We start from the raw sequence: 25,812 nt of genomic DNA, 5'->3' as shown, positions 1-25,812 counted from the left end.
CCATTGCTTCGATCTTCTGGCTCTCGTTTAGTAGTTGTAGAAAACTACACTGCATTAGGCCTACAAATTGGGTATGGGGTGTAGAGACGGTGTGTTCCACTCCAAGGTGTTCCCCAGGTTTCCTCGCCATTGCTTCAATCTTAATGCTCTCGTTTAGTAGTTGTTGGAAACTACACTGCATTAGGCCTACAAATTGGGTATGGGGTGTAGAGACGGTGTCTTCCACTCCAAGGTGTTCTCCAGGTTGCCTTTCCTGAGCTTCTATCTTCAGGCTCTCGTTTAGTAGTTGTTGGAAACTACACTGCATTAGGCCTACACATTTGGTATGGGGTGTAGAGACGGTGTGTTCAACTCCAAGGTGTTCCCCAGTTTTCCTCTCCATTGCTTCAATTTTAATGCTCTCGTTTAGTAGTTGTTGGAAACTACACTGCATTAGGCCTACAAATTGGGTATGGGGTGTAGAGACGGTGTCTTCCACTCCAAGGTGTTCTCCAGGTTGCCTTTCCTGAGCTTCTATCTTAATGCTCTCGTTTAGTAGTTGTTGGAAACTACACTGCATTAGGCCTACAAATTGGGTATGGGGTGTAGAGAGATGGTGTGTTACACTCCAAGGTGTTCCCCAGGTTTCGTCCACATTGCTTCGGTCTTCCGACTCTCGTTTAGTAGTTGTAGAAAACTACACTGCATTAGGCCTACAAATTGGGTATGGGGTGTAGAGACGGTGTGTTCCACTCCAAGGTGTTCCCCAGGTTTCCTCGCCATTGCTTCAATCTTAATGCTCTCGTTTAGTAGTTGTTGGAAACTACACTGCATTAGGCCTACAAATTGGGTATGGGGTGTAGAGACGGTGTGTTACACTCCAAGGTGTTCCCCAGGTTTCGTCCACGTTGCTTCGGTCTTCCGACTCTCGTTTAGTAGTTGTAGAAAACTACACTGCATTAGGCCTACAAATTGGGTATGGGGTGTAGAGACGGTGTGTTCCACTCCAAGGTGTTCCCCAGGTTTCCTCGCCATTGCTTCAATCTTAATGCTCTCGTTTAGTAGTTGTTGGAAACTACACTGCATTAGGCCTACAAATTGGGTATGGGGTGTAGAGAGATGGTGTGTTACACTCCAAGGTGTTCCCCAGGTTTCGTCCACATTGCTTCGGTCTTCCGACTCTCGTTTAGTAGTTGTAGAAAACTACACTGCATTAGGCCTACAAATTGGGTATGGGGTGTAGAGACGGTGTGTTCCACTCCAAGGTGTTCCCCAGGCTTCCTCGCCATTGCTTCAATCTTAATGCTCTCGTTTAGTAGTTGTTGGAAACTACACTGCATTAGGCCTACAAATTGGGTATGGGGTGTAGAGAGATGGTGTGTTACACTCCAAGGTGTTCCCCAGGTTTCGTCCACATTGCTTCGGTCTTCCGACTCTCGTTTAGTAGTTGTAGAAAACTACACTGCATTAGGCCTACAAATTGGGTATGGGGTGTAGAGACGGTGTGTTCCACTCCAAGGTGTTCCCCAGGTTTCCTCGCCATTGCTTCAATCTTAATGCTCTCGTTTAGTAGTTGTTGGAAACTACACTGCATTAGGCCTACAAATTGGGTATGGGGTGTAGAGACGGTGTCTTCCACTCCAAGGTGTTCTCCGGGTTGCCTTTCCTGAGCTTCTATCTTCAGGCTCTCGTTTAGTAGTTGTTGGAAACTACACTGCATTAGGCCTACACATTTGGTATGGGGTGTAGAGACGGTGTGTTCAACTCCAAGGTGTTCCCCAGGTTTCCTCTCCATTGCTTCTATCTTAATGCTCTCGTTTAGTAGTTGTTGGAAACTACACTGCATTAGGCCTACAAATTGGGTATGGGGTGTAGAGAGATGGTGTGTCACACTCCAAGGTGTTCCCCAGGTTTCGTCCACATTGCTTCGGTCTTCCGACTCTCGTTTAGTAGTTGTTGAAAACAACACTGCATTCGGCCTACAAGTTGGGTCTGGGGTGTAGAGACGGTGTGTTCCACTCCAAGGTGTTCCCCAGGTTGCCTCTCCATTGCTTCGATCTTCTGGCTCTTCTTAAGTATTTGTTGAAAACAACACTGCATTCAGCCTACAAGTTGGGTCTGGGGTGTAGAGACGGTGTCTTCCGCTCCAAAGTGTTCCCCATGTTGCCTCTCCATTGCTTCAATCTTCTGGCTCTCGTTTAGTAGTTAGTAACATAGTAACATAGTTAGTAAGGCCGAAAAAAGACATTTGTCCATCCAGTTCAGCCTATATTCCATTATAATAAATACCCAGATCTACGTCCTTCTACAGAACCTAATAATTGTATGATACAATATTGTTCTGCTCCAGGAAGACATCCAGGCCTCTCTTGAACCCCTCGACTGAGTTCGCCATCACCACCTCCTCAGGCAAGCAATTCCAGATTCTCACTGCCCTAACAGTAAAGAATCCTCTTCTATGTTGGTGGAAAAACCTTCTCTCCTCCAAACGCAAAGAATGCCCCCTTGTGCCCGTCACCTTCCTTGGTATAAACAGATCCTCAGCGATAATAGTTGTTGAAAACAACACTGCATTCTGCCTACAAGTTGGGTCTGGGGTGTAGAGACGGTGTGTTCCACTCCAAGGTGTTCCCCAGGTTGCCTCTCCATTGCTTCGATCTTCTGGCTCTCGTTTAGTAGTTGTTGAAAACAACACTGCATTAGGCCTACTAGTTGGGTTGGGGCCTTCTATCTGTGTCTGCCGCTCCTTGCTGTTCTCCTACAGTGAACAAAGCTGTGCCGCCGATTTACTACTGTTGCCAATTTTGAACTGCATTTAGAATACTTACTGATTTGGGCCTACTCTCTGTGTCAGCCTCTCATTCCAGTTGTCCTCCACTGAACAAAACAATGCCCCCTGGTTAGTCCTGTTACCAATTTTGAACTGCATTTAGCCCACTTTATTCTTTGGGCCCATATCTGTTTCCCCCTCATCCTGCCCATTGCCCAGCCAGTGATAGATGAGTCTGCTGGTACACTGACCCATAATGCAACATTCCCCGTGCACGCTACACAGTAAGATTGTGACCCTGCTGAAAGTCAGGTTCCTCTTCCCGCATACCATACCACCTTACACGGGGACAAAGAGGAAGGTGCAGATGAAAGTGCAGGTTCCTTCATCAGGTGGGGGGAGGAATACTAGTTGGCGACGTCACTGGCACAGGGCCTCTCATAGTACGCAAAAGTGTTGCTGCCGGTGGGAGGCGCCCCCGCCGTGCAAACACACCGCTGTACTTTGAGGGGCCCTGTGCCAGTGCCAATGCCAACGAGTGGGCCCCCCCTGCTTGCTCAGGATCACAGCACTTGCAAAGTTTAAATACTTACCTCTCCCTGCTCCACTGCCGTGACGTGGTCCAGATTTCCTGGGCCCACTAATTACTTGAACCAGCTCTACCCCCCACAACTTTAGCCAAATGACCCCCAATTTCAAATGCCTTCCAATTATTATAAGTTAAATTACGATTGACAAGCTTCTGTAACAAGAATGGATGTTTTTGCCATTAAAATGGGCAGTGTAGGTGTTTTCCTGGCCTCCACTCACTGCCGACTATGCTCCCCCATTGACTTGCATTGGGTTTCGTGTTTCGGGCGATACCCGACTTTTCGCGATAATCGGCCGATTCCACTCGACTCGACTTCTAAGATAGTCGGGTTTCGCGAAACACGGCTCGACTCTAAAAAGGTCAAGGTCGCTCAACCCTAGTGATGACCTGTAGAGGTAGGCCATGAAAAATTATCTCCATGAATGTGATGACATGTGGATCTAGGCTATAATCTACCCTCATGGTTGCAACGAATGTTGGATAGTTCTGTGGTGAAGAGTCGGCGAGTAACAGATATGTGAGTCGGTACTTTAGGTATCACCTTAGGTATCACCTTAGGTATCCCGTTAGGTATCACCTTAGGTATCACCTTAGGTATCACCTTCGGTATCCCGTTAGGTATCACCTTAGGTATCCCGTTAGGTATCACCTTCGGTATCCCGTTAGGTATCACCTTAGGTATCCCGTTAGGTATCCCCTTAGGTATCACCAGTTCACAATACCAAATCAGGAGACCGAATAGTAGTTAATGATGCAAAAGTTCAGGGCAGGCAGCGGACACGAGAGTTAACCCCTTAGTGACCGAGCCAAATTTAAAAAAAAAATCTGACCAGCGTCCCTTTTTCTGGAACACTTCAACAAATCCCAGTGATTTTGAGATTGTTTTTCGTGGCACATCATAATTTATGACAATGGTAAATTTAGGTTGATATGTTTTGTGTTTATGTATTAAAAAAATATCAGAAATTTGAAAAAAAAATATAAAACAAATAGCAATTTTGAAACTTTGAATGATTCTCCCTTTATTCCAGATCGTCGTACCACAGAAAGACATTGATACATAACATTTCCCACATGTCGGCTTTACATCAGCACCATTTGTAAAATGTTCTTTTATTTTGTTAGTCTTTTGAGGTCCCATTTATTGGAAAACCTCCAAACGTGATACCATTTTTAAAACGACGCCCCCCCTACATATTGAACACTGCTGTCAGGTGGTCTATTAACCCTTTAGGTGCTGTTCAGGAATGAATGCAAAGTGACAGACCAGCAATGAAAAAGTGTATTTTTACCACCTAAATGTTTCTAAATTCTGAACAAGTTGCTATAGCCCACCGACTCTAGGGTCGCTATTTGGTTGTGAATTGCCATGGCGAACATCAGGACCACACAATCATGATCTTAGGATGGTGGTAAAGAGGAACCCCCACACTCTGGTAACCATTTATATGATGTAGTCACTATTGACAGCTGCATCTAAAGGGTTAAAGAAATATGGACGGTGCAAACACTAATCGTGGCTGATGCAGCAAATTGTTAGCTCTAGTGTCCAGCCGACAGCTGCTGGATTGTCACCTGTATGGGGATGATATCCTCTTATATATCAGGTCAGTAAAAAGACATATTGGTGGTTATTAAGGGGTTAAGTATGGGGACAAGACAGGTCTTTACCAGGATGACCGGAAGACCAGTACCAGTGAAAGCCTAGCTGAGCTAGTGCTTGGCCTTTGGATTATGTGAACTAGGTATCTTAAATAGTGGATCTTGATGACCTCATCATTGATCCAGGAAACCATACATCCTCAGAACAGAGATGGTGGACGATAGACCTGATGGGAGCAAGTGAGTCAAGGTGGACACTGGAGAGCACAGAAAAGTCCAAGCTCAGTGTGCAGAGAAGTACTGAATGCATCACTTGGAAGACATAGCTTCCTGTCAGCAGTAGCAGGGTGAGTGGTGAGCGTCACAGATCCGTAGATACATCAAGGTTGGCAATAGTCCTGGAATTTACAATTCGGTCATGAGTCATGGTGACAAAATGTATACTGATAAGTCATGATCTATGGGGGCTCGTCAAGTTATGGAGAGCACAGGAGGTAAAAGCACAGCTGAGAAATGGTTGATGGCTGGTATGAAAGTTTCAATAGGAAAGCTAGGTCATGATCGATGGGCGATATAAAAGTCATTGTGATATAGAGTTGGAAGAAGTATGGAAGTCATGAACTTGATGGTTACTGGTATCTCTCCAACTTCAGTGGTGGGAATGTCAGCCATGAAATTTAGAGCTAGGTCACGATCAATGGATACTGGTGTCTCGCATAAAATGTCAGACATGAAATGTAGAGCTAGGTCACGATCCATCAACACTTGTGACTCTCATACTTCAGTGGTGGGAAATTCAGTCATGAAATGTAGAGCTAGGTCACGATCCATCAACACTGGTGTCTCTCATACTTCAGTGGTGGGAAAGTCGGCCATGAAATGTAGAGCTAGGTCACGATCCATCAACACTGGTGTCTCCATATTTCAGTGGTGGGAAAGTCGGCCATGAAATGTCAAGGTAGGTCACGATCCATCAACACTGGTGACTCTCATACTTCAGTGGTGGGAAATTCAGCCATGAAATGCAAAACTAGGTCACGTTCCATCAGCACTGGTGACTCTCATACTTCAGTGGTGGGAAATTCAGCCATGAAATGCAGAGCTAGGTCACGATCCATCAATACTGGTGACTCATAATTCAGCCATTAAATGTAGAGCTAGGTCACGATCCATCAACACTTGTGACTCTCATACTTCAGTGGTGGGAAATTCAGTCATGAAATGTAGAGCTAGGTCACGATCCATCAGCACTGGTGTCTCATACTTCAGTGGTGGGAAAGTCGGCCATGAAATGTAAAGGTAGGTCACGATCCATCAACACTGGTGACTCTCATACTTCAGTGGTGGGAAATTCAGCCATGAAATCTAGAGCTAGGTCATGATCCATCAACACTGGTGTCGCTCATACTTCAGTGGTGGGAAAGTCGGCCATGGAATGTAGAGCTAAGTCAGGATCCATCAACACTCGTGTCTTTCATACATTAGTGATGGGAAAGTCAGCCATGAAATGTTGAGCTACTGTAGTTTTATGGATACTGGTGTATCTCATACTTCAGTGTTGGGTATGTCAGCCATGAAATGTAGAGTCAGGTCATTCATGGATACTAGTGTATCTCATACTTAAGCGTTGGGTATGTCGGCCATGAAATGTAACACCAGGTCATGACCATGGATACTTACTTGTGTCTTATACTTCAGTGTTAGCTCTCTGAGCTAGATCATGATCGATGATCACTGGGATTGTCATGGAAAGTGCAGATGGTGAAGGTCCATGGTGGGTACTGTAGAGCTAGACTTGTAGTCTATGGTTGGTATTTAAGTTTTGCAGTGTAAATCTAGGTTAGTATGAAAGTCACGGATGTCATATGTGATCAGTATATGAAGTAGAGCTCAGTGATGACTGTTGACTATTCGTGATGAGGCTTCACCATATACATGTTCTCTTCTCATTTCATCATCAGGTTGGAGGACCTTTTCTAGATTTATGTTTTTATACCACTCCAGCAAAACCTCCATCCCAGAGGTGATTTTTTTTTTTTTTTTATGCACATGAAATGCTTGTCTATCTATACAGCTCCACCATTCTCATGAGATTGACACAACCAAGTGGAAAACGAACTGGGAATGTTGAAAGATCTCCGTGTATTGACCCTTCGTCACGATCAGTAAATGTTGTGTATGAACCATGCGCCTATCCTAGAGATTCCAGGGAAATAATCCGAGGATTGTGTCCCTGGAATAGCTCCGCTGATTATGGCAGTACCAGGGTTGATGCAGCGAGAGCTCATTATGGGAGATGACGAGACACACTCTTAACCTGAGATAATTAGTTATTTCCAGGCTGCATCTCCGGCATCGATCACAAACAAGAATTCAGGTTACTGCACGCTGCGCTGACTCCATCTGATAATGCGATGAGTAGCGGTAACTGACATTACGCATTAACTTGCCATCAATGGGATCTGATGAATGCGATTATGAGTGTTCTACAGTTTGGACTAGAGGGTTGAGGCCTTCAAACAATTAGAACCATAACAAAGAACAGATGACATACGGTGGCATTAGCGTATAAAATATAATACTTTGTTAATTAAAACATTAAAGACCAAAAAAGTGTATGAAAGCAATATACATGAACAAAAAGAGCTAAGTAGTCACAATCACAATAGCAAGAGACAAGCTGGGGGAAGGTCCCAGCAGAATATCAGAGTATGGTATAGGGGTCCAAGTGCCCCATATATAGTTCCCCAGTGCAAACGGCAGAGAAAGATGCTACATAGTTCAGAGCAAGTGGAGCGGACGTAGGCCCCAGATAAAGCAGCAAATGTATTATTAATCCTAACCAAAATAAAATAGTGGCCAAACAAATGAAGGCCCCAAAAAAATTATGCTACCACAGACCGAGCCGACATCACCACCGCTAGCCCAATAATAGTATCAAATACATAGCAAACCCGGTAACTGAATAAGTAAATAACCATGAAATGATATTACCCACCGCAGTGCAGGGACCTTCCCCTTGACGAAGGTTGTTTGTGCCGAAACGCGCGTTGGGGCGTGGGACAGGCTCGTGGAAGGTCCCTGCACTGCGGTGGGTAATATCATTTCATGGTTATTTACTTATTCAGTTACCGGGTTTGCTATGTATTTGATACTATTATTGGGCTAGCGGTGGTGATGTCGGCTCGGTCTGTGGTAGCATAATTTTTTTGGGGCCTTCATTTGTTTGGCCACTATATTATTTTGGTTAGGATTAATAATACATTTGCTGCTTTATCTGGGGCCTACGTCCGCTCCACTTGCTCTGAACTATGTAGCATCTTTCTCTGCCGTTTGCACTGGGGAACTATATATGGGGCACTTGGACCCCTATACCATACTCTGATATTCTGCTGGGACCTTCCCCCAGCTTGTCTCTTGCTATTGTGATTGTGACTACTTAGCTCTTTTTGTTCATGTATATTGCTTTCATACACTTTTTTGGTCTTTAATGTTTTAATTAACAAAGTATTATGTTTTATACGCTAATGCCACCGTATGTCATCTGTTCTTTGTTATGGTTTTGATAATTGATGATAGGGTGTGATATAGTCCTATCTTTGGTACAAGAAATTTTCTATAACTACTGAGTATGTACCATGTGTAGCAACACTATAAGCGCATATTTACTTCAAACAATTAGGACTAATTTGTCCTTTAAGATGAAAGCTTAATTTTATTTAGGAGGAAAGTTTTCTTATGGAGGAACCCGGGCCTGGGTAGAACGGGCAAGCTGATAGGCCATAAGTTGTGGACCTTCAATAATGTTTAGAATAATGCAGCCCATGCCCCCTTGTCGCCGCAGAGCATCGAGCAATGGAATGAGTAGAGACCACCAGTGATCAGTAGAATCGCTGGTGTTCTCAGCGGTATTATGTGGGATCTATACATTTACCATATAACAGTATTACAGTGGGCACGGAAAGTATTCAGACCCCTTTAAATTTTTCACTCTTTGTTTCATTGCAGTCATTTGGTAAATTCAAAAAAAGTTCATTTTTTCTCATTAATGTTCACTCTGCACCCCATCTTGACTGAAAAAAAAACAGAAATGGAGAAATTTTGGCAAATGTATTAAAAAATAAAAACTGAACTATCCCATGGTCATAAGTATTCAGCCCCTTTGCTCAGTATGGAGTAGAAGCACCTTATAAGCCAGTACAGCCAGGAGTCTTCTTGGGAATGATGTAACAAGTTTTTCACCCCTGGATTTGGGGATCCTCCGCCGTTCTTCCTTGCAGATCCTCTCCAGTTCCGTCAGGTTGGATGGTGAACGTTGGTGGATGCCATTTACAGGTCTCTCCAGAGATGCTCAGTTGGGTTTAGGTCAGGGCTCTGGCTGGGCCAGTCAGGAATGGTCACAGAGTTGTTCTGAAGCCGCTCCTTTGTTATTTTAGCTGTGTGCTTAGGGTCATTGTCTTGTTGGAAGGTGAACCTTCGGCCAAGTCTGAGGTCCAGAGCACTCTGGAAGAGGTTTTCATCCAGGATATCTCTGTACTTGGCCGCATTCATGTTTCCTTCAATGACAACCAGTCGTCCTGTCCCTGCAGCTGAAAAACACCTCCATAGCATGATGCTGCCACCACCATGTTTCACTGTTGGGATTGTATTGGGCAGGTGATGAGCAGTGCCTGGTTTTCTCCACTTATACCGCTTAGAATTATCACCAAAAAGGTCTATCTTCGTCTCATCAGACCAGAGAATCTTATTTCGCATAGTCGGGGAGTCCTTCTTGTGTTTTTTTTGTAAACTCTACAAAGGCTTTCATATGTCTTACACTGAGGAGAGGCTTCCGTCGGGCCACTCTGCCATAAAGGCCTGACTGGTGGAGGCTGCAGTGATAGCTGACTTTGTGGAACTTTCTCCCATCTCCCTACTGCATCTCTGGAGCTCAGCCACAGTGATCTTGGGGTTCTTCTTTACCTCTCCCACCGAGGCTCTTCTCCCACGATTGCTCAGTTTGGCTGGACGGCCAGGTCTAGGAAGACTTCTGGTGGTCCAAACTTCATCCATGTAAGGATTATGGAGGCCACTGTGCTCTTAGGATCCTTGAGTCCTGCAGAAATTCTGTTGTAACCTTGGCCAAATCTGTGCCTTGCCACAATTCTGTCTCTGAGCTCCTTGGCCGGTTCCTTTGGCCTCATGATTCTCATTTGGTCTGACATGCACCGTGAGCTGTGAGGTCTTATATAGACAGGTGTGCGCCGCTCCAAATCAAGTCCTATCAGTTTAATTAAACAGCTGGACTCCAATGAAGGAGTAGAACCATCTCAAGGAGGATCACAAGGAAATGGACAGCATGTGACTAAGATATGAGTGTCTGAGCAAAGGGTCTGAAGACTTATGACCGTGTGATATTTCCGTTTTTCTTTTTTAATAAATTTGCAAAAATTTCTACATTTCTGTTTCTTTAGTTACGATGGGGTGCAGAGTGCACATTGATGAGAAAAAAATGAAGTTTTTTGAATTTACCAAATGGCTGCAATGAAAAATGTAAAGGGGTCTGAATACTTTCCGTACCCACTGTATGTGGACTCTATACATTCACCATATAGCAGTATTATTTGGACTCTATACATTCACCATATAGCAGCATTACAAGGATGCTATCTCTTGTTGTTTGTACAATATTAAGTTCATTTTATGGAAATAATACTATAGAGCTGTGAGTGTGGTGTGGCGGTATTATGTGTTATATTTCTGTGTGGCGCTATCATGTGGCCTCTGTGTGGCACCATAATCCTGTTGCTTCCACCACCTGCCGCCTTGTACTCGGGTCACAGTCCGAACCTTGACATGATTTGCATGGGACTGATCGCACCCAGGAGCCATTGTATGGGGCAGATTTGCTTAATGGAAATTTGTGTTCCCACTGTAATCTCTGTGCATGGAAGGAAGTGCGAAACCATAGAAGGATGATGGAGGTAGAGGAGGAGACGGGCAGCCTGTACAGGGATGATGGGAGTAGAGGAGGAGACGGGCAGCCTGTACAGGGATGATGGGGGTAGAGGAGGAGACGGGCAGCCTGTACAAGGATGATGGGAGTAGAGGAGGAGACGGGCAGCCTGTACAGGGATGATGGGGGTAGAGGAGGAGACGGGCAGCCTATACAGGGATGATGAGGGTAGAGGAGGAGACGGGCAGCCTGTACAGGGATGATGGGGGTAGAGGAGGAGACGGGCAGCCTGTACAGGGATGATGGGGGTAGAGGAGGAGACGGGCAGCCTGTACAGGGATGATGGGGGTAGAGGAGGAGACGGGCAGCCTGTACAGGGATGATGGGGGTAGAGGACGAGACGGGCAGCCTGTACAGGGATGATGGGAGTAGATTAGGAGACGGGCAGCCTGTACAGGAATGATGGGGGTAGAGGAGGAGACGGGCAGTCTGTACAGGGATGATGGGAGTAGATTAGGAGACGGGCAGCCTGTGCAGGGATGATGGGGATAGAGGAGGAGACGGGCAGCCTTTACAGGGATGATGGGGGTAGATTAGGAGATGGGCAGCCTGTACAGGGATGATGGGGGTAGAGGAGGAGACGGCAGCCTTTACAGGGATGATGGGGGTAGATTAGGAGATGGGCAGCCTGTACAGGGATGATGGGGGTAGAGGAGGAGACGGCAGCCTGTACAGGGATGATGGGGGTAGATTAGGAGATGGGCAGCCTGTACAGGGATGATGGGGGTAGAGGAGGAGACGGGCAGCCTGTGCAGGGATGATGGGGGTAGAGGAGGAGACTGGCAGCCTGTACAGGGATGATGGGGGTAGAGGAGGAGACCGCAGCCTTTACAGGGATGATGGGGGTAGAGGAGGAGACCGCAGCCTGTACAGGGATGATGGGGATAGAGGAGGAGACGGGCAGCCTTTACAGGGATGATGGGGGTAGATTAGGAGATGGGCAGCCTGTACAGGGATGATGGGGGTAGAGGAGGAGACGGCAGCCTGTACAGGGATGATGGGGGTAGAGGAGGAGACGGGCAGCCTGTGCAGGGATGATGGGGGTAGAGGAGGAGACTGGCAGTCTGTACAGGAATGATGGGGGTAGAGGAGGCGAAGGGCAGCCTATATTGGGATGATGGGAGTAGATTAGGAGACGGGCAGCCTGTACAGGGATGATGGGGGTAGAGGAGGAGACGGGCAGCCTGTGCAGGGATGATGGGGGTAGAGGAGGAGACGGGCAGCCTGTATTGGGATGATGGGGGTAGAGGAGGAGACGGGCAGCCTGTATTGGGATGATGGGGGTAGAGGAGGAGACGGGCAGCCTATATTGGGATGATGAGGTTAGAGAAGGAGACAGGCAGCCTGTACATCCATGATCATGGAGCGCCCCCAGACGCAGGGCCGCGGGTTACTCGGTACCGGTCCTCTGCTGGCTCAGTTCTGGGGATGTCACGGTGGCTGGACCTGGTCCGTGACCCTGCTAAGGGGCGCCCAATGAAAGGTGATACGAGTCTGTCAAGGTTTCGTGACACCACCTGTGGTACTCTGTCAGGGTGACCGACGCTGCTCGGGGTCCATTGGGGTGATGGAATGGCAGCTGGATGGTATACCTTCCCACAGGTGAAGGATGTCCCCAGGGCTTCCCAGTGGTGTAGGTGGCGATGGTGTGAGGTGCAGTCAATAACGAGGACACAGGGTTGCAGTCTCTTTACCTCTTTACTGAAGACTTCAGGATCCTCAATACAGAGCACGGTTAACAGGGCTATCAGAGACCGGCCGGTCCGATGGGCACATCCAGAGTTCCCTTTGCAGGTGGAAATCATTGCCTACCACTAGCGCCTGTGTGTTGTAGTGCTACCCTGCTGAGCATTCGGGATAGTCCTCACAACTTCTGTTCTCGTTCGTTCTAATTCGTTCCAGTTCTTCCTAGTTCTCCGTCCCCCAGTATGTTATGGCTAGGACGCACCCGTTTGACGGGTAGGCTCAGAGCTCTTCCGGGACCCTAGAGACGCCCCTCTCCACGCGTTGCCCCCTATGTCTGCTTAGGTGATGTAAGGTAGACAGCCAACCTATAATTAACTGTCCTGCGGTATTTGAAGTAAGGCATAAAGTCAGTCACTTCCTCGGTGTTCCGGGCACCGGCTACGCACCTCACCTCAGTAGGATGTTGCCGTTCTCCGGGCACGACTCTTACTGGCTCTCTTTTGTGCTTGATCTCGTTTCTCACTGTCCACAATATCCTTCGCTTCGTGTCTCTTTCTTAGGATACCGCCGCGGGGTGTGCAGGCGCGGTTCCGTAACGTTCTGTTCTTGTCGCTAGGTACCTGCCAGGTTCCCACGCCTGACAGGGACCCCCTGAATCTTCTCCCTGCCACACCCCCTGCCACAGGATGTTGCCTGAATCCAACCCAGTCAGCTTCTGTCTAACTTCCTATCCAACCCCTAGTTTTACCAGTGTGAGGAGTGGCCTAATGAATAAAACCTTTTGCTCCCCCTAGTGGCCGGAGTGTGAAGTGTAATGTGTGCTGGTGATACCTGGTCAGAAGAACTCCTTTAGTGCCATCAGACGTACCGCTACTCCCCTTAGTGGCAGAGCGTCATACTGCGAAGACCAGGTCTCTGGGGCGCTGCACTCCCCCCCGGTTAAATCCAGTACTCCTGGACTGGGAAGAACAACAACAATACATGTTAGCAAAAGACATACAAAATTTTGGAATGCTTGAAACAAGTAAATATAACAATGCTTCCCTTTATGGGAGGTGAGGACACTTGAACGTTACAAACGAAAACAAGGTTAAATATTTTAAATAACATTCTGACTATAAATAACTCCTAGTACCCAGCCGGGTATTCTACCAAGTGCAAATTCTGAACAATAATTTAACTTCTCCTTTAAGGGCGTATAGGCTGAACCCACTAAAGGCCTACTATAAAGTACTTTAATACAAACTCAACTTTTTCTTTATTTTCTAACCGCCTAGCTCCTTGGCTGGGCCTACTGTCATTGTCTTTCTATCAGCAACCAACCATCTTCCTATGGTTCTCAGGAGGACTCGTTAACCCCTACGGGTTCACTTTCAACTTTTCCTGTCCTCAATCTCTAGCAACATTATCAACAGTTTCTAAATCTCAACATTATTACAATTCTTTAACTTTCCTAAGGCAACATTATACTTAAGTGCAACATGTGAACATTCCCTTTAAGAGGGAACCAAGTCTCTTTAAGGTAGTGCAGATTCTCTCTGTCTGCAAGTCGGTTTGAAAGCAAGACCTTCCGTGCTGCATTCAAAAACAGTCTCTTCACAAAGCCTTCTTTGTGAAGAGACTGTTTTTGAATGCAACACACTGGCTACCCATTCGCTACAGGGTCCAGTATAAACTCATGTCTCTCACCCACAAAGCTCTCCACAGTTCTGCACCGCCTTATATCTCCTCTCTCATCTCCTTCTATCGCCCTAGACGTGCCCTCTGTTCTACAAATGACCTAAGACTAACATCCCCCGTAATCCGAACCTCGCACCTCCGTCTCCAAGGCTTCTCTCGTGCTGCGCCAGCTCTCTGGAATGCACTTCTCCAGACGATCAGACTGATACCTAGCCCCGACCTATTGAAAACCCATCTCTTCAAACAAGCCGACCTCATCAACTACTCAGGAAACTAACTTTGCCCTCTTTCCTCCTTCCAAATATTATTCTGAATCTGCCCCCTACTACTCATCTGTCTCCACACCCTCCATGCACATGATAACTGCACTTGATACTTGACTCTTGCACTTAAACACACGGGCTGATGACCGGATCATGCAGCGTTATATGAAAATCCCTATTTATTATAATTGCCAGACCTGAAATAACGAGCACTTTTCACCTATTGTGTCCCCCCATTTCCTTGTAGATTGTAAGCTTGCGAGCAGGGACCTCACCCCTAATGTCACTGTTTAAATTGTCTTAACTTGTACTGAATTTATTGTCTGTACATGTCCCCGCTTATTGTAAAGTGCTGCGGAATATGTTGGCGCTATATAAATAAAAATTATTATTATTATTATTCTTTCGTTGTAAAACCAGTAGAGGGCACCTTTAATAAGGTGCGAACTATATACAAAACAGTTTTTGAATCATTCACCGTCCATGATCCGGCAGTCCTTTAAACAGTGATGAACTTGTGCAAAAGAAAACATAAAACAATAGGGATCCCGGGTAAACAATGGGACCCCTTTAAGAATTAACCCTAAACGGGTTCAAGTAGAAAAAGAGCAAGAGACAGTTAAGTATTTACAGTTTCAGGTTTCCGAGGTTTATCTCTATAGCAAGTGACAACACATCAGCCGGTGGTGACCACTTCCCGCCCGGGGAAGGTCTGACTCTATGTCATCGTCCAACACTGTCTTCATCAAATCAGCAGCGGTCTGGGTACGAACCGTGGTGCCGGTGGCAGACTCCGCAAGCAGGGCACCACATGCCGGGGTAGTAGTGCTGGGTCCTGTGGGGTCAGGGGTCAGTGGAGTGCCGCCACCAGTTTCAGTCACGATCGTAGATGGCGCGACCACAAGCGCGCAGCGTTTGACTCTCTTAGGCTACGTTCACATTGGCGTTCCGCCAATGTGCGTCGCTGTTGCGCCGGCGACGCGCCGGCGACGCAGCGGCGACGCAGCGGCGACGCGCCCCTATGTTTAACATAGGGGACGCGTGCGTCGTTTTGGTGGCGTTTTTCGCCACGTGCGTCGTTTCCGACGCTAGCGTCGGACGCAAGAAAACGCTACATTGTAGCATTTTCTGTGCGTCCGATTTTCGTCAAAAACGACGCACGCGTCGCAAAACGCGCGCGTTTTTGCGCGCGTTTGCGCGCGTTTTTACGTGCGTCGCGCGTTGCGTCGCCGACGCAGGGCGGCGCAACGCTAGTGTGAACCTAGCCTTAGCGTACCACCCTCGCTCACTCCAGTGGCGGGTGTAGGTCACATGATCCCCTCTGTACAAGTTTCGGATTGGAGGTACACTGCGGGACTGGGGTTCTATGTTGCAGCTAGTCACAAAGACCTCAGTCAACAGTCCTGGCTCCAGTATAAAGCCACAACCCCTTCCCCGGTGGAAGGCCAGCACTATCCCCTGTTTCACCAAACTCTCAGGGCAGCAATTGACGAGGGGCAGCAGTGCCTCTGTTCGGACAGCCTGTTCCGTTCGTTCCCGGTCTTTCCATTGTGAAATCAAGCTTCGTCTATGCTGCTCCTAGGTGAGCCTGATGACGTAAGAGCCCTCTTGTCGGGACTCGTCTGGTTGGAACCGGGGAGCATCCCATTCGAAGATCACCCCCCTGGGACTCACGTCTATCGGTTTACCCAGAGGTGTCGGTAGCGAGGGCAGTATTCCCTTCATAGCATAGGGCAGGGGTCCCCAACTCCAGTCCTCAAGGCCCACCAACAGGTCATGTTTTCAGGATTTCCTTTGCATTGCACAGGTGATGCAATTATTACCTGGGCAAGACTAAGGAAATCCTTAAAACATGACATGTTGGTGGGCCTTGAGGACTGGAGTTGGGGACCCCTGGCATAGAGGGCCGCCACCACAATCTCAGTAGCGGGAGACCAGTCATCAATGGGCTGGGGAGCGGTCACTGGAGCTGGGTCGGTCGGTGGGGCAGGGTCGCTTTTGGTACCTGCGTCTGATGTGGTTCCACCGATGTCGGTCAGCTCCACTGACGAGGACGCTGGAGTCTGCTGCGGCTCTGACCACGGTTCTCCTTGCGCGATCTTCCATCACATCTCCGACTTCCATTTCCTCGCCATCGCCGACCCCACGTCTGGAGTCGGGTCGTTTGATGCCTCCTCCGGCAGCTCCAAGAAGTCCGGATCCCCCTGTGGCGGCAAGCCCTGGTTTGGCTCCGCTGGGTTGCTGTGATCCTGGGTCACTTCGTCGTTGCTCAGGCACCTGCTGGTCGTCATCTCCGCTCCTTGATCTACGGTGGCACACACACGAGGCTCCTCCATTTCCTGAGCTCCTGCATTCCTGAGCTCGTCATCCTGCAGCCGTAGTCGGAGGGGACGGTCGCTACTTTTGGCGCCGCTTTCGCAATCTTCTCCCATGACATGCCCTCCTTCTTCTCCGGCGCTCCTCGTGGCGCAACAATGGCGGCGGTTTTGGCGGGAATCTTGCAGCAATCAGCAATACACAGTCTTTGCAATGAATCACGGTTCAAGCACAATTTAATCACAGTTCCAAGGCACACATGACCTGCTTCTCAGGCTTAAGTAGATCCTGTTCGTGACGCCAAGTTGGAGCGCCCCCAGACGCAGGGCCGCGGGTTACTCGGTACCAGTCCTCCGCTGGCTCAATTCTGGGGATGTCACGGTGGCTGGACCCGGTCCGTGACCCTGCTAAGGGGCGCCCAATGAAAGGTGATACGAGTCTGTCAAGGGTTTGTGACGCCACCTGTGGTATTCGGTCAGGGCGACCGACGCTGCTTGGGGTCCACTGGGGTGATGTGATGGCAGCTAGATGGTAAACCTTCCCACAGGTGAAGTGAGTCCCCAGGGCTTCCCAGTAAGGTGGATGGTGATGGTGTGAGGTGCAGACAATAACGAGGACTCGGGGTTGCAGTCTCTTTACCTCTTTACTGAAGACTTCAGGATCCGCAATCCAGAGCACAGTTAAAAGGGCTTTCTGAGACCGGCCGGTCCGAAGGCACATCCAGAGTTCACTTTGCAGGTGGAAATCGTTGCCTACCACTAGCGCCTGTGTGTTGTAGTGCTTCCCTGCAGAGCATTCGGGATAGTCCTCACAACTTCTATTCTCGTTCGTTCTAATTCATTCCAGTTCTTTCTAGTTCTCCGTCCCCCAGTATGTCATGGCTAGGACGCACCTGTTTGACGGGTAGGCTCGGAGCTCTTCCGGGACCCTAGAGACGCCCCTCTCCACGCGTTGCCCCCTATGTCTGCTTAGGTGATGTAAGGTAGACAGCCAACCTATAATTAACTGTCCTGCGGTATTTGAAGTAAGGCATAAAGTCAGTCACTTCCTCGGTGTTCGGGCACCGGCTACGCGCCTCATTAGGATGTTGCCGTTCTCCGGGCACGACTCCTACTGGCTCTCCTTTGTGCTTGATCTCGTTTCTCACTGTCCACAATATCCTTCGCTTCGTGTCTCTTTCTTAGGATACCGCCGCGGGTAGTGCAGGCGCGGTTCCGTAACGTTCTGTTCTTGTCGCTAGGTACCTACCAGGTTCCCACGCCTGACAGGGACCCCCCTGAATCTTCTCCCTGCAACACCCCCTGCCACGGGATGTTGCCTGAATCCAACCCAGTCAGCTTCTGACTAACTTCCTATCAAACCCCTAGTTTTACCAGTGTGAGGAGTGGCCTAATAAATAAAACCTTTGGCTCCCCCTAGTGGCCGGAGTGTGAAGTGTAATGTGTGTTGGTGATACCTGGTCAGATGAACTCCTTTAGTGCCATCAGACGTACCATCACTCCCCTTAGCGGCAGAGCGACATTACTGCAACGACCAGGTCTCTGGGGCGCTGCACTCATACATAGTGGCAGCTTCTGTTACCTTGTGGCCCGTGTGTATAGTTCATAGAGGGTCTCAGACCACCAGTAACAGACCACTATCAGGTCCCGCACACCTCACAGGACCACTCTCCCCAGACTGTGTTGTATATTCTGTGTCCTGTCCTGTTTCTGGACTTGGTGTTGTTGGCGTTTGCTGCGTCCCCAGGACGAGCGGATCCATTATTCAGCATTGGTCGTCGGTGGAGCGTGCAGATTGAGGCGCAGTCTGGCGTGAAATATTCCATGTGCTGCTTTTCTTTCCTCTTTGCGTCGTCCTCGATGATCAGCGCTGCCGGCTCTGGGAGTTGTACGAGGCTCGGTCCACTGTGTGCGTTATGGCGGATCCGGGCACATTGGGACATGGCTCTGGAGATTGTATGTGCTCAGCTGTAAATCAGGCTGGGGCTACGTGTGACATTTCATGAATTTCAGGCCCCAACATAATATACAGTCAGTCACTAACTATCCCCAGAGTCTAGGACATAGGGGCCTGGAGGAGGACACAGGGGACCTGGAGGAGGACAGAGGGGGCCTGGAGGAGGGCAGAGGGGGCCTGGAGGAGGACACAGGGGACCTGGAGGAGGGCAGAGGGGGCCTGGAGGAGGACAGAGGGGGCCTGGAGGAGGACAGAGGGTGCCTGGAGGAGGACAGAGGGGGCCTGGAGGAGGACAGAGGGTGCCTGGAGGAGGGCAGAGGGGGCCTGGAGGAGAAAACAGGGGACCTGGAGGAGGGCAGAGGGAGCCTAGAGGAGGGCAGAGGGAGCCTAGAGGAGGACAGGGGGCCTAGAGGAGGACAGAGGGGGCCTGGAGGAGGACAGAGGGTGCCTGGAGGAGGGCAGAGGGGGCCTGGAGGAGGGCAGAGGGGGCCTGGAGGAGGACAGAGGGGGCCTGGAGGAGGACAGAGGGGGCCTGGAGGAGGACAGAGGGGGCCTGGAGGAGGACAGAGGGTGCCTGGAGGAGGACAGAGGGGGCCTGGAGGAGGGCAGAGGGGGCCTGGAGTAGGGCAGAGGGGGCCTGGAGGAGAAAACAGGGGACCTGGAGGAGGGCAGAGGGAGCCTAGAGGAGGACAGAGGGGGCCTGGAGGAGGACAGATGGTGCCTGGAGGAGGGCAGAGGGGGCCTGGAGGAGGGCAGAGGGGGCCTGGAGGAGGACAGAGGGGGCCTGGAGGAGGACAGAGGGGGCCTGGAGGAGGACAGAGGGGGCCTGGAGGAGAAAACAGGGGACCTGGAGGAGGGCAGAGGGGGCCTGGAGGAGGGCAGAGGGGGCCTGGAGGAGGACAGAGGGGGCCTGGAGGAGGGCAGAGGGGGCCTGGAGGAGAAAACAGGGGACCTGGAGGAGGGCAGAGGGGGCCTGGAGGAGGACAGAGGGGCCTGGAGGAGAAAACAGGGGACCTGGAGGAGGGCAAAGGGGGCCTAGAGGAGGGCAGAGGGGGCCTGGAGGAGGACAGAGGGGGCCTGGAGGAGAAAACAGGGGACCTGGAGGAGGGCAGAGGGGGCCTGGAGGAGGGCAGAGGGGGCCTGGAGGAGGGCAGAGGGGGCCTGGAGGAGGGCAGAGGGGGCCTGGAGGAGAAAACAGGGGACCTGGAGGAGGGCAGAGGGGGCCTGGAGGAGGACAGAGGGGCCTGGAGGAGAAAACAGGGGACCTGGAGGAGGGCAGAGGGGGCCTGGAGGAGGACAGAGGGGGCCTGGAGGAGGACAGAGGGGGCCTGGAGGAGAAAACGGGACCTGGAGGAGGGCAGAGGGGGCCTGGAGGAGGGCAGAGGGGGCCTGGAGGAGGGCAGAGGGGGCCTGGAGGAGGACAGAGGGGGCCTGGAGGAGGGCAGAGGGGGCCTGGAGGAGAAAACAGGGGACCTGGAGGAGGGCAGAGGGGGCCTAGAGGAGGGCAAAGGGGGCCTGGAGGAGGACAGAGAGGGCCTAGAGGAGGGTAGAGGGGGCCTGGAGGAGGGCAGAGGGGGCCTGGAGGAGGACAGAGGTAGCCTAGAAGAGGGCAGAGGGGGCTTGGAGGAGGACAGAGAGGTCTTGGACGAGGAAAGAGGGGGGCCTTTTTTACGACAGGAGGTGTCCTGCGGGAGGACGGACAGAGGGGCCTGGAAGAGGACAAAGGGGGTCGTGATGACAGAGGGACTCTGGAGATGACAAAGGTGGTCTGGAGAAAAAAGAAGGGATCTTTAGGGGGGACAGAGAAGTCTGTGGGTAATCATTACAGGGTGTGACCCCCTCGGACTCTGGGTAATGATTATAGGGTGTGACCCCTCGGACTGTAGTGAGTGATTTCGTGAATGGATTGGCTTATCCCCGGCATGTGACGTGCTGTGGTACCAGTGCGGGGAGCGCACACGTTCTGCAGACGTCTGTACCGGTGCGGGGAGCGCGCCACATCCTGCAGACCTTGGTACCAGTGCAGGGAGCGCACACGTCCTGCAGACGTCTGTACTGGTGCGGGGAGCGGGCCACATCCTGCAGACGTCGGTACCGGTGCGGGGAGCGCACACGTCCTGCAAACGTTGGTACCAGTGTGGGGAGCGCGCCACATCATGCAGACGTCGGTACTGGTGCGGGGAGCTCGCACGTCCTGCAAACGTTGGTACCAGTGTGGGGAGCGCGCCACGTCCTGCAGACGTCGGTACCGGTGCGGGGAGCGCACACGTCCTGCAAACGTTGGTACCAGTGTGGGGAGCGCGCCACGTCCTGCAGACGTCGGTACTGGTGCGGGGAGCTCACACGTCCTGCAGACGTTGGTTCTAGTGGGGGGAGCGCGCCACATCCTGAAGACGTTGGTTCCGGTGCGGGGAGCGCGCCACGTCCTGAAGACGTTGGTTCCGGTGCGGGGAGCGCGCCACGTCCTGCAAACGTTGGTATCGGTACGGGGAGCGCGCCACGTCCTGCAGACGTCGGTACCGGTGCGGGGAGCGCACACGTTCTGCAGACGTCGGTACCAGTGCGGGCAGCGTGCCACGTCCTGCAGACATTGGTTCCGATGTGGGGAGCGCGCCACGTCCTGCAGACCTTGGTACCAGTGCGGGCAGCGTGCCACGTCCTGCAGACCTTGGTACCAGTGCGGGCAGCGTGCCACGTTCTGCAGACGTCGGTTCCGGTGCGGGGAGCGCGCCACATCTCTGCTTGTGCTGACATCTTTTTAGAACACGACTGACATATGGTTCAGTGCATGAATTATACACGGCTCGGGGGGATCTGGCGCGGCCCGTGCATCATGTATCCGTGCCCACGTGACTGCCGCCACATAAACTGCAGGTCATGAATATTTAACTACACCCATCTGAAAGTTACAGCAGGGCAAACCCGTGTCACCCATTAACCCCTCCTGCTCCGGGGACTGGCGCCATTCAGCGAGGTAATAAGATCATCTGTCTCCTCAGTAAGTATCCGTCCTCCGATATATCCGGGAAAGATGGGTGACGGTCCCAGTTACAGGACGCCCAGGTCAAGACTCGCGCCCGTCTCTTGGGATTCAGTTTTGTTTTTGTGGCGGCCTCCCGGGGACCCTCTATTCTGGGGGTCTCACTGCCCACAGCCATCATGTAAATCCATAAATAGAGGATCTGGTGGCGACCAGGCAGAAAATCCCAGATTATCATCCGCTGCCCTGATAATGTGGAAATAATGCAGATTATCTCCCAGCCCCCACCTGCCATTAACTCTTTCATGTGCCTCCATCAGTTGAGTTGCCAGGAGCCACGTTCCCATTGTTCTGCCCCACACGGACTGTTCTCTACCGATCCTCAGAGATGTAGACCACCAATCATCTGAGCCCTGGCCCAAGCTCAGACCCGGATTTGCGGATTTTGATGCGTTTCCGCAGCGTTTTTGGACACGCAGAATTGCATCAAATCCGCAGTGTAGTGCACAAGCAATGTACTGCAAGCATGGATCCTTTCTATCACCCGGAGATACTTCACTATTCTACTGCTCTGCTGTTAGCTCTCAGGATCACAACCCTGCTGGGAAATTACTTAGGGCCGCTTTCACACATCACTTTTTTTGCCGTCAGTCACAATCCGGCGAATTGTGGAAAAAAAACGGATCCAGGAAAAGTTGCCGCCGGATCCGTTTTTTTTTCTCATAGACTTGTATTAGCGATGGAGGACAGCCTCACGTTTCATCCATCGTTCGCCAGATCCGTCGAAAATTGTTTTTCCGGCGGCCGGAGAAAACGGACATAGTAATGTTTTTTGTGTCCGTTGAAAAAACGGACAGCGACGGATCCGTCGCCATCCGTCATTTGCTACAATGGAAGCCTATGGTGCCGGATCCGTCAAATGACGGAATCTGGCTAAGGATTCAGTTTTTTTTTTTTTTTTAGGCCTCTTTCACACTTCAGTTGTTTGGCGTCAGTCTAAAACCGCCATTTTCCTCAAATAACGGATCCGTCAATTTTTTTTGACGGATCCGTTATTTTCCCATAGACTTGCATTAGCGACGGATTGTGACGGATGGTCGTCCGTTCCATCCGCCATGCGACGGATCCGCCGAAATTTGGCGGACGTTTTCTGAAATTAGACGGACATTGAAACGTTTTTTGTCAACTCCGAAATGGCGGATCACATAGAATGGCCGCCTATGGGCGACGGATCCGCCGCAACCTTTTTTTCTGCGGATCCGTCGCCCCAATCCGTTTTTTCAATTGCGCATGCTCCAAAAAGTAGATGCTTTTCCCAGACAACCCCCGAGTAACGGATCCGTCAAAAAAACGGATCCGTTAGAACCGTTTTCCCAACAATTGTGACGGATCCGTCAATCCGTCACTATGTCGGTAGTGACTGACGCCAAACAACTGAAGTGTGAAAGAGGCCTTATCTGAGCATGCTCCAATGTTTTAGCATCCAATTAGCTGGATCAGCTAGTCAGATCCTGCGAAAAAAAACGGATCAGTCGCATCAGTTTTTCACATTCTGTGACGGATCTGTTTTTTTTCAACATTCAACGGATTGTGACTGATGGCAAAAAACTGACGTGTGAAAGCGGCCTTATGAAGCAAGTCACTTGGCAAATCTTACACTTTTCTTCCCATGTACTGGTGTGAAATTCTGTCGTGACAAAGGCTGTGTTCACACTGCATTTTTTCTGTGATTCCTGTTAAAAAAAAAACAAAAAAAACGGCCCTGTAGCCGCAATGTATTATGGGCGGAGTAGTGATTTGAGCATCATCATCCGTATAATTGTACGTGCAGCTTTGGATGTGACTAGAGTAGAACACAGACTGCAATGTATAAGATAATAAAGCAGTGGTCCTGGCTGAGTGACCTGTGACTCCCACGTCTAACGTCTTCCGTTATCCCCCCTAGATCCACGTGTTCGATCTGTCCATCAACAAGTATGAGGCGCTGTGTCAGCAGGCCGTGGTGGCCAAGAAGAAAACCAAACTGACTCACATTGAGTTTAATCCCATCTACCCGGTGATTATCGTCGGGGATGACCGCGGACACATCATTTGCCTGAAGCTGTCTCCGAACCTGCGCAAAATGCCAAAGGTAAGAGGTCTGGTTCTGGAGAGGCCTCCCGTCTATGGAAACATCATCTGCCTCCAAGGAAGTTACCGGGACCTTAAATAATCCCTAATAATACAGCCTAATGTGTGGGCCTGACACCAGCAGACCTTTTTATTATATCCTGTTATTGTCACTCAGTGCCTTGAAACAGTGGGCGCTAACCAGGTCCCTTGAACTAGGGGTGCCCTAGTCTACCCCTGTCCCCCGGATTACTTCTGAAGGTGGAGATGCCACGGTCACATGCCTTGCTATGCTCCTACATCAACTTTTATTTGTCCCGTCCCCAACTCCGGTAGGTGGGAAGCCGAAGTGTATAGGATTACACTAACCAGACAAACAAGGGAAGATGAACAGGGATAAATTAAAATAGCGAAAATACACTCACAAACAACAAAGTGGAACACAGAGAAGGTATAGGAAGGTGAAACCAAATAGCAGAGGATGAGGATGTGCACACAAACAAAACTCCAAGCAACAGTCTCCTGGGCAAATCTGCAATCGCCAACTCCGACCACAAAATACAACTCCAAACCAGGCAGTAAGTACTATCACTGGCAATCCCTAGGTGTGAGACCCAAGCATATATAGCAGATGGAAGTGGCCAACGCTGAACAACTGAGACAAATGAAGTAGGAAAGCTCCAGGAGCTTCAGTTGGATAGATTAACCCCTGCACTGTCAGCAAGGAAATAAAACTGCACTGTTTAATAACATGTTGAAGCATTTCTAATCAGTGCAGGAGTGCGTGAAACCAGACGCCGCAATCTTCTGGCCCCTCTCTCTCATGATATCCTTGTGACACTTATGTACCTAGTCTGGTAGGCGTCCAGCAGAGGGCAGAGGCCTCCATCACTGCATGATGGGGACTGAACAGCTCATTATCCCCGAGATCGCATACTGCCCTTCCACCGCTAGGGGGAACTCAGGGGCTTAGCACGTGTTTATAGTAACACAATATGCAGAGAGCTCCCTGTAGTGATGGCTGCAGACAGAATCTTATCATGTATCTCTGTATACAGGGAGCTCCCCCTAGTGGTGGCTGCAGACAGGATCTTATCATGTATCTCTGTATAGAGGGAGCTCCCCCTAGTGGTGGCTGCAGACAGAATCTTATCATGTATCTCTGTATACAGGGAGCTCCCCCTAGTGGTGACTGCAGACAGGATCTTATCATGTATCTCTGTATACAGGGAGCTCCTCCTAGTGGTGGCTGCAGACAGAATCTTATCATGTATCTCTGTATACAGGGAGCTCCCCCTAGTGGTGGCTGCAGACAGGATCTTATCATGTATCTCTGTATATAGGGAGCTCCCCCTAGTGGTGACTGCAGACAGGATCTTATCATGTATCTCTGTATACAGGGAGCTCCCCCTAGTGGTGGCTGCAGACAGGATCTTATCATGTATCTCTGTATACAGGGAGCTCCCCCTAGTGATGGCTGCAGACAGAATGTTATCATGTATCTCTGTATACAGGGAGCTCCCCCTAGTGGTGGCTGCAGACAGGATCTTATCATGTATCTCTGTATACAGGGAGCTCCCCCTAGTGGTGGCTGCAGACAGGATCTTATCATGTATCTCTGTATACAGGGAGCTCCCCCTAGTGGTGGCTGCAGACAGGATCTTATCATGCATCTCTGTATACAGGGAGCTCCCCCTAGTGGTGACTGCAGACAGGATCTTATGAATCTCTGTATACAGGGAGCTCCCCCTAGTGGTGACTGCAGACAGGATATTATCATGTATCTTTGTATACAGGGAGCTCCCCCTAGTAGTGGCTGCAGACAGGATCTTATCATGTATCTCTGTATACAGGGATCTCCCCCTAGTGGTGGCTGCAGACAGG

The 25,812-nt window shown here is 50.1% G+C and overlaps 1 protein-coding gene across 1 annotated transcript in view; it reads left to right on the top strand.

Moving 5' to 3' along the window:
* DNAI1 (dynein axonemal intermediate chain 1) overlaps positions 1-25,812 on the top strand; it is a 252,883-nt gene that overhangs the window by 177,975 nt on the left and 49,096 nt on the right. Inside the window, exon 20 of the mRNA XM_069745862.1 lies at positions 23,765-23,950. Coding sequence (XP_069601963.1) covers positions 23,765-23,950 — 186 coding nt within the window. The remainder of the gene's footprint in view (positions 1-23,764; positions 23,951-25,812) is intronic.

Source organism: Ranitomeya imitator, chromosome 1 (assembly GCF_032444005.1).
Source record: "Ranitomeya imitator isolate aRanImi1 chromosome 1, aRanImi1.pri, whole genome shotgun sequence".
Classification (NCBI taxonomy): domain Eukaryota; kingdom Metazoa; phylum Chordata; class Amphibia; order Anura; family Dendrobatidae; genus Ranitomeya; species Ranitomeya imitator.
This window is presented reverse-complemented; position numbering and strand designations above follow the sequence as displayed.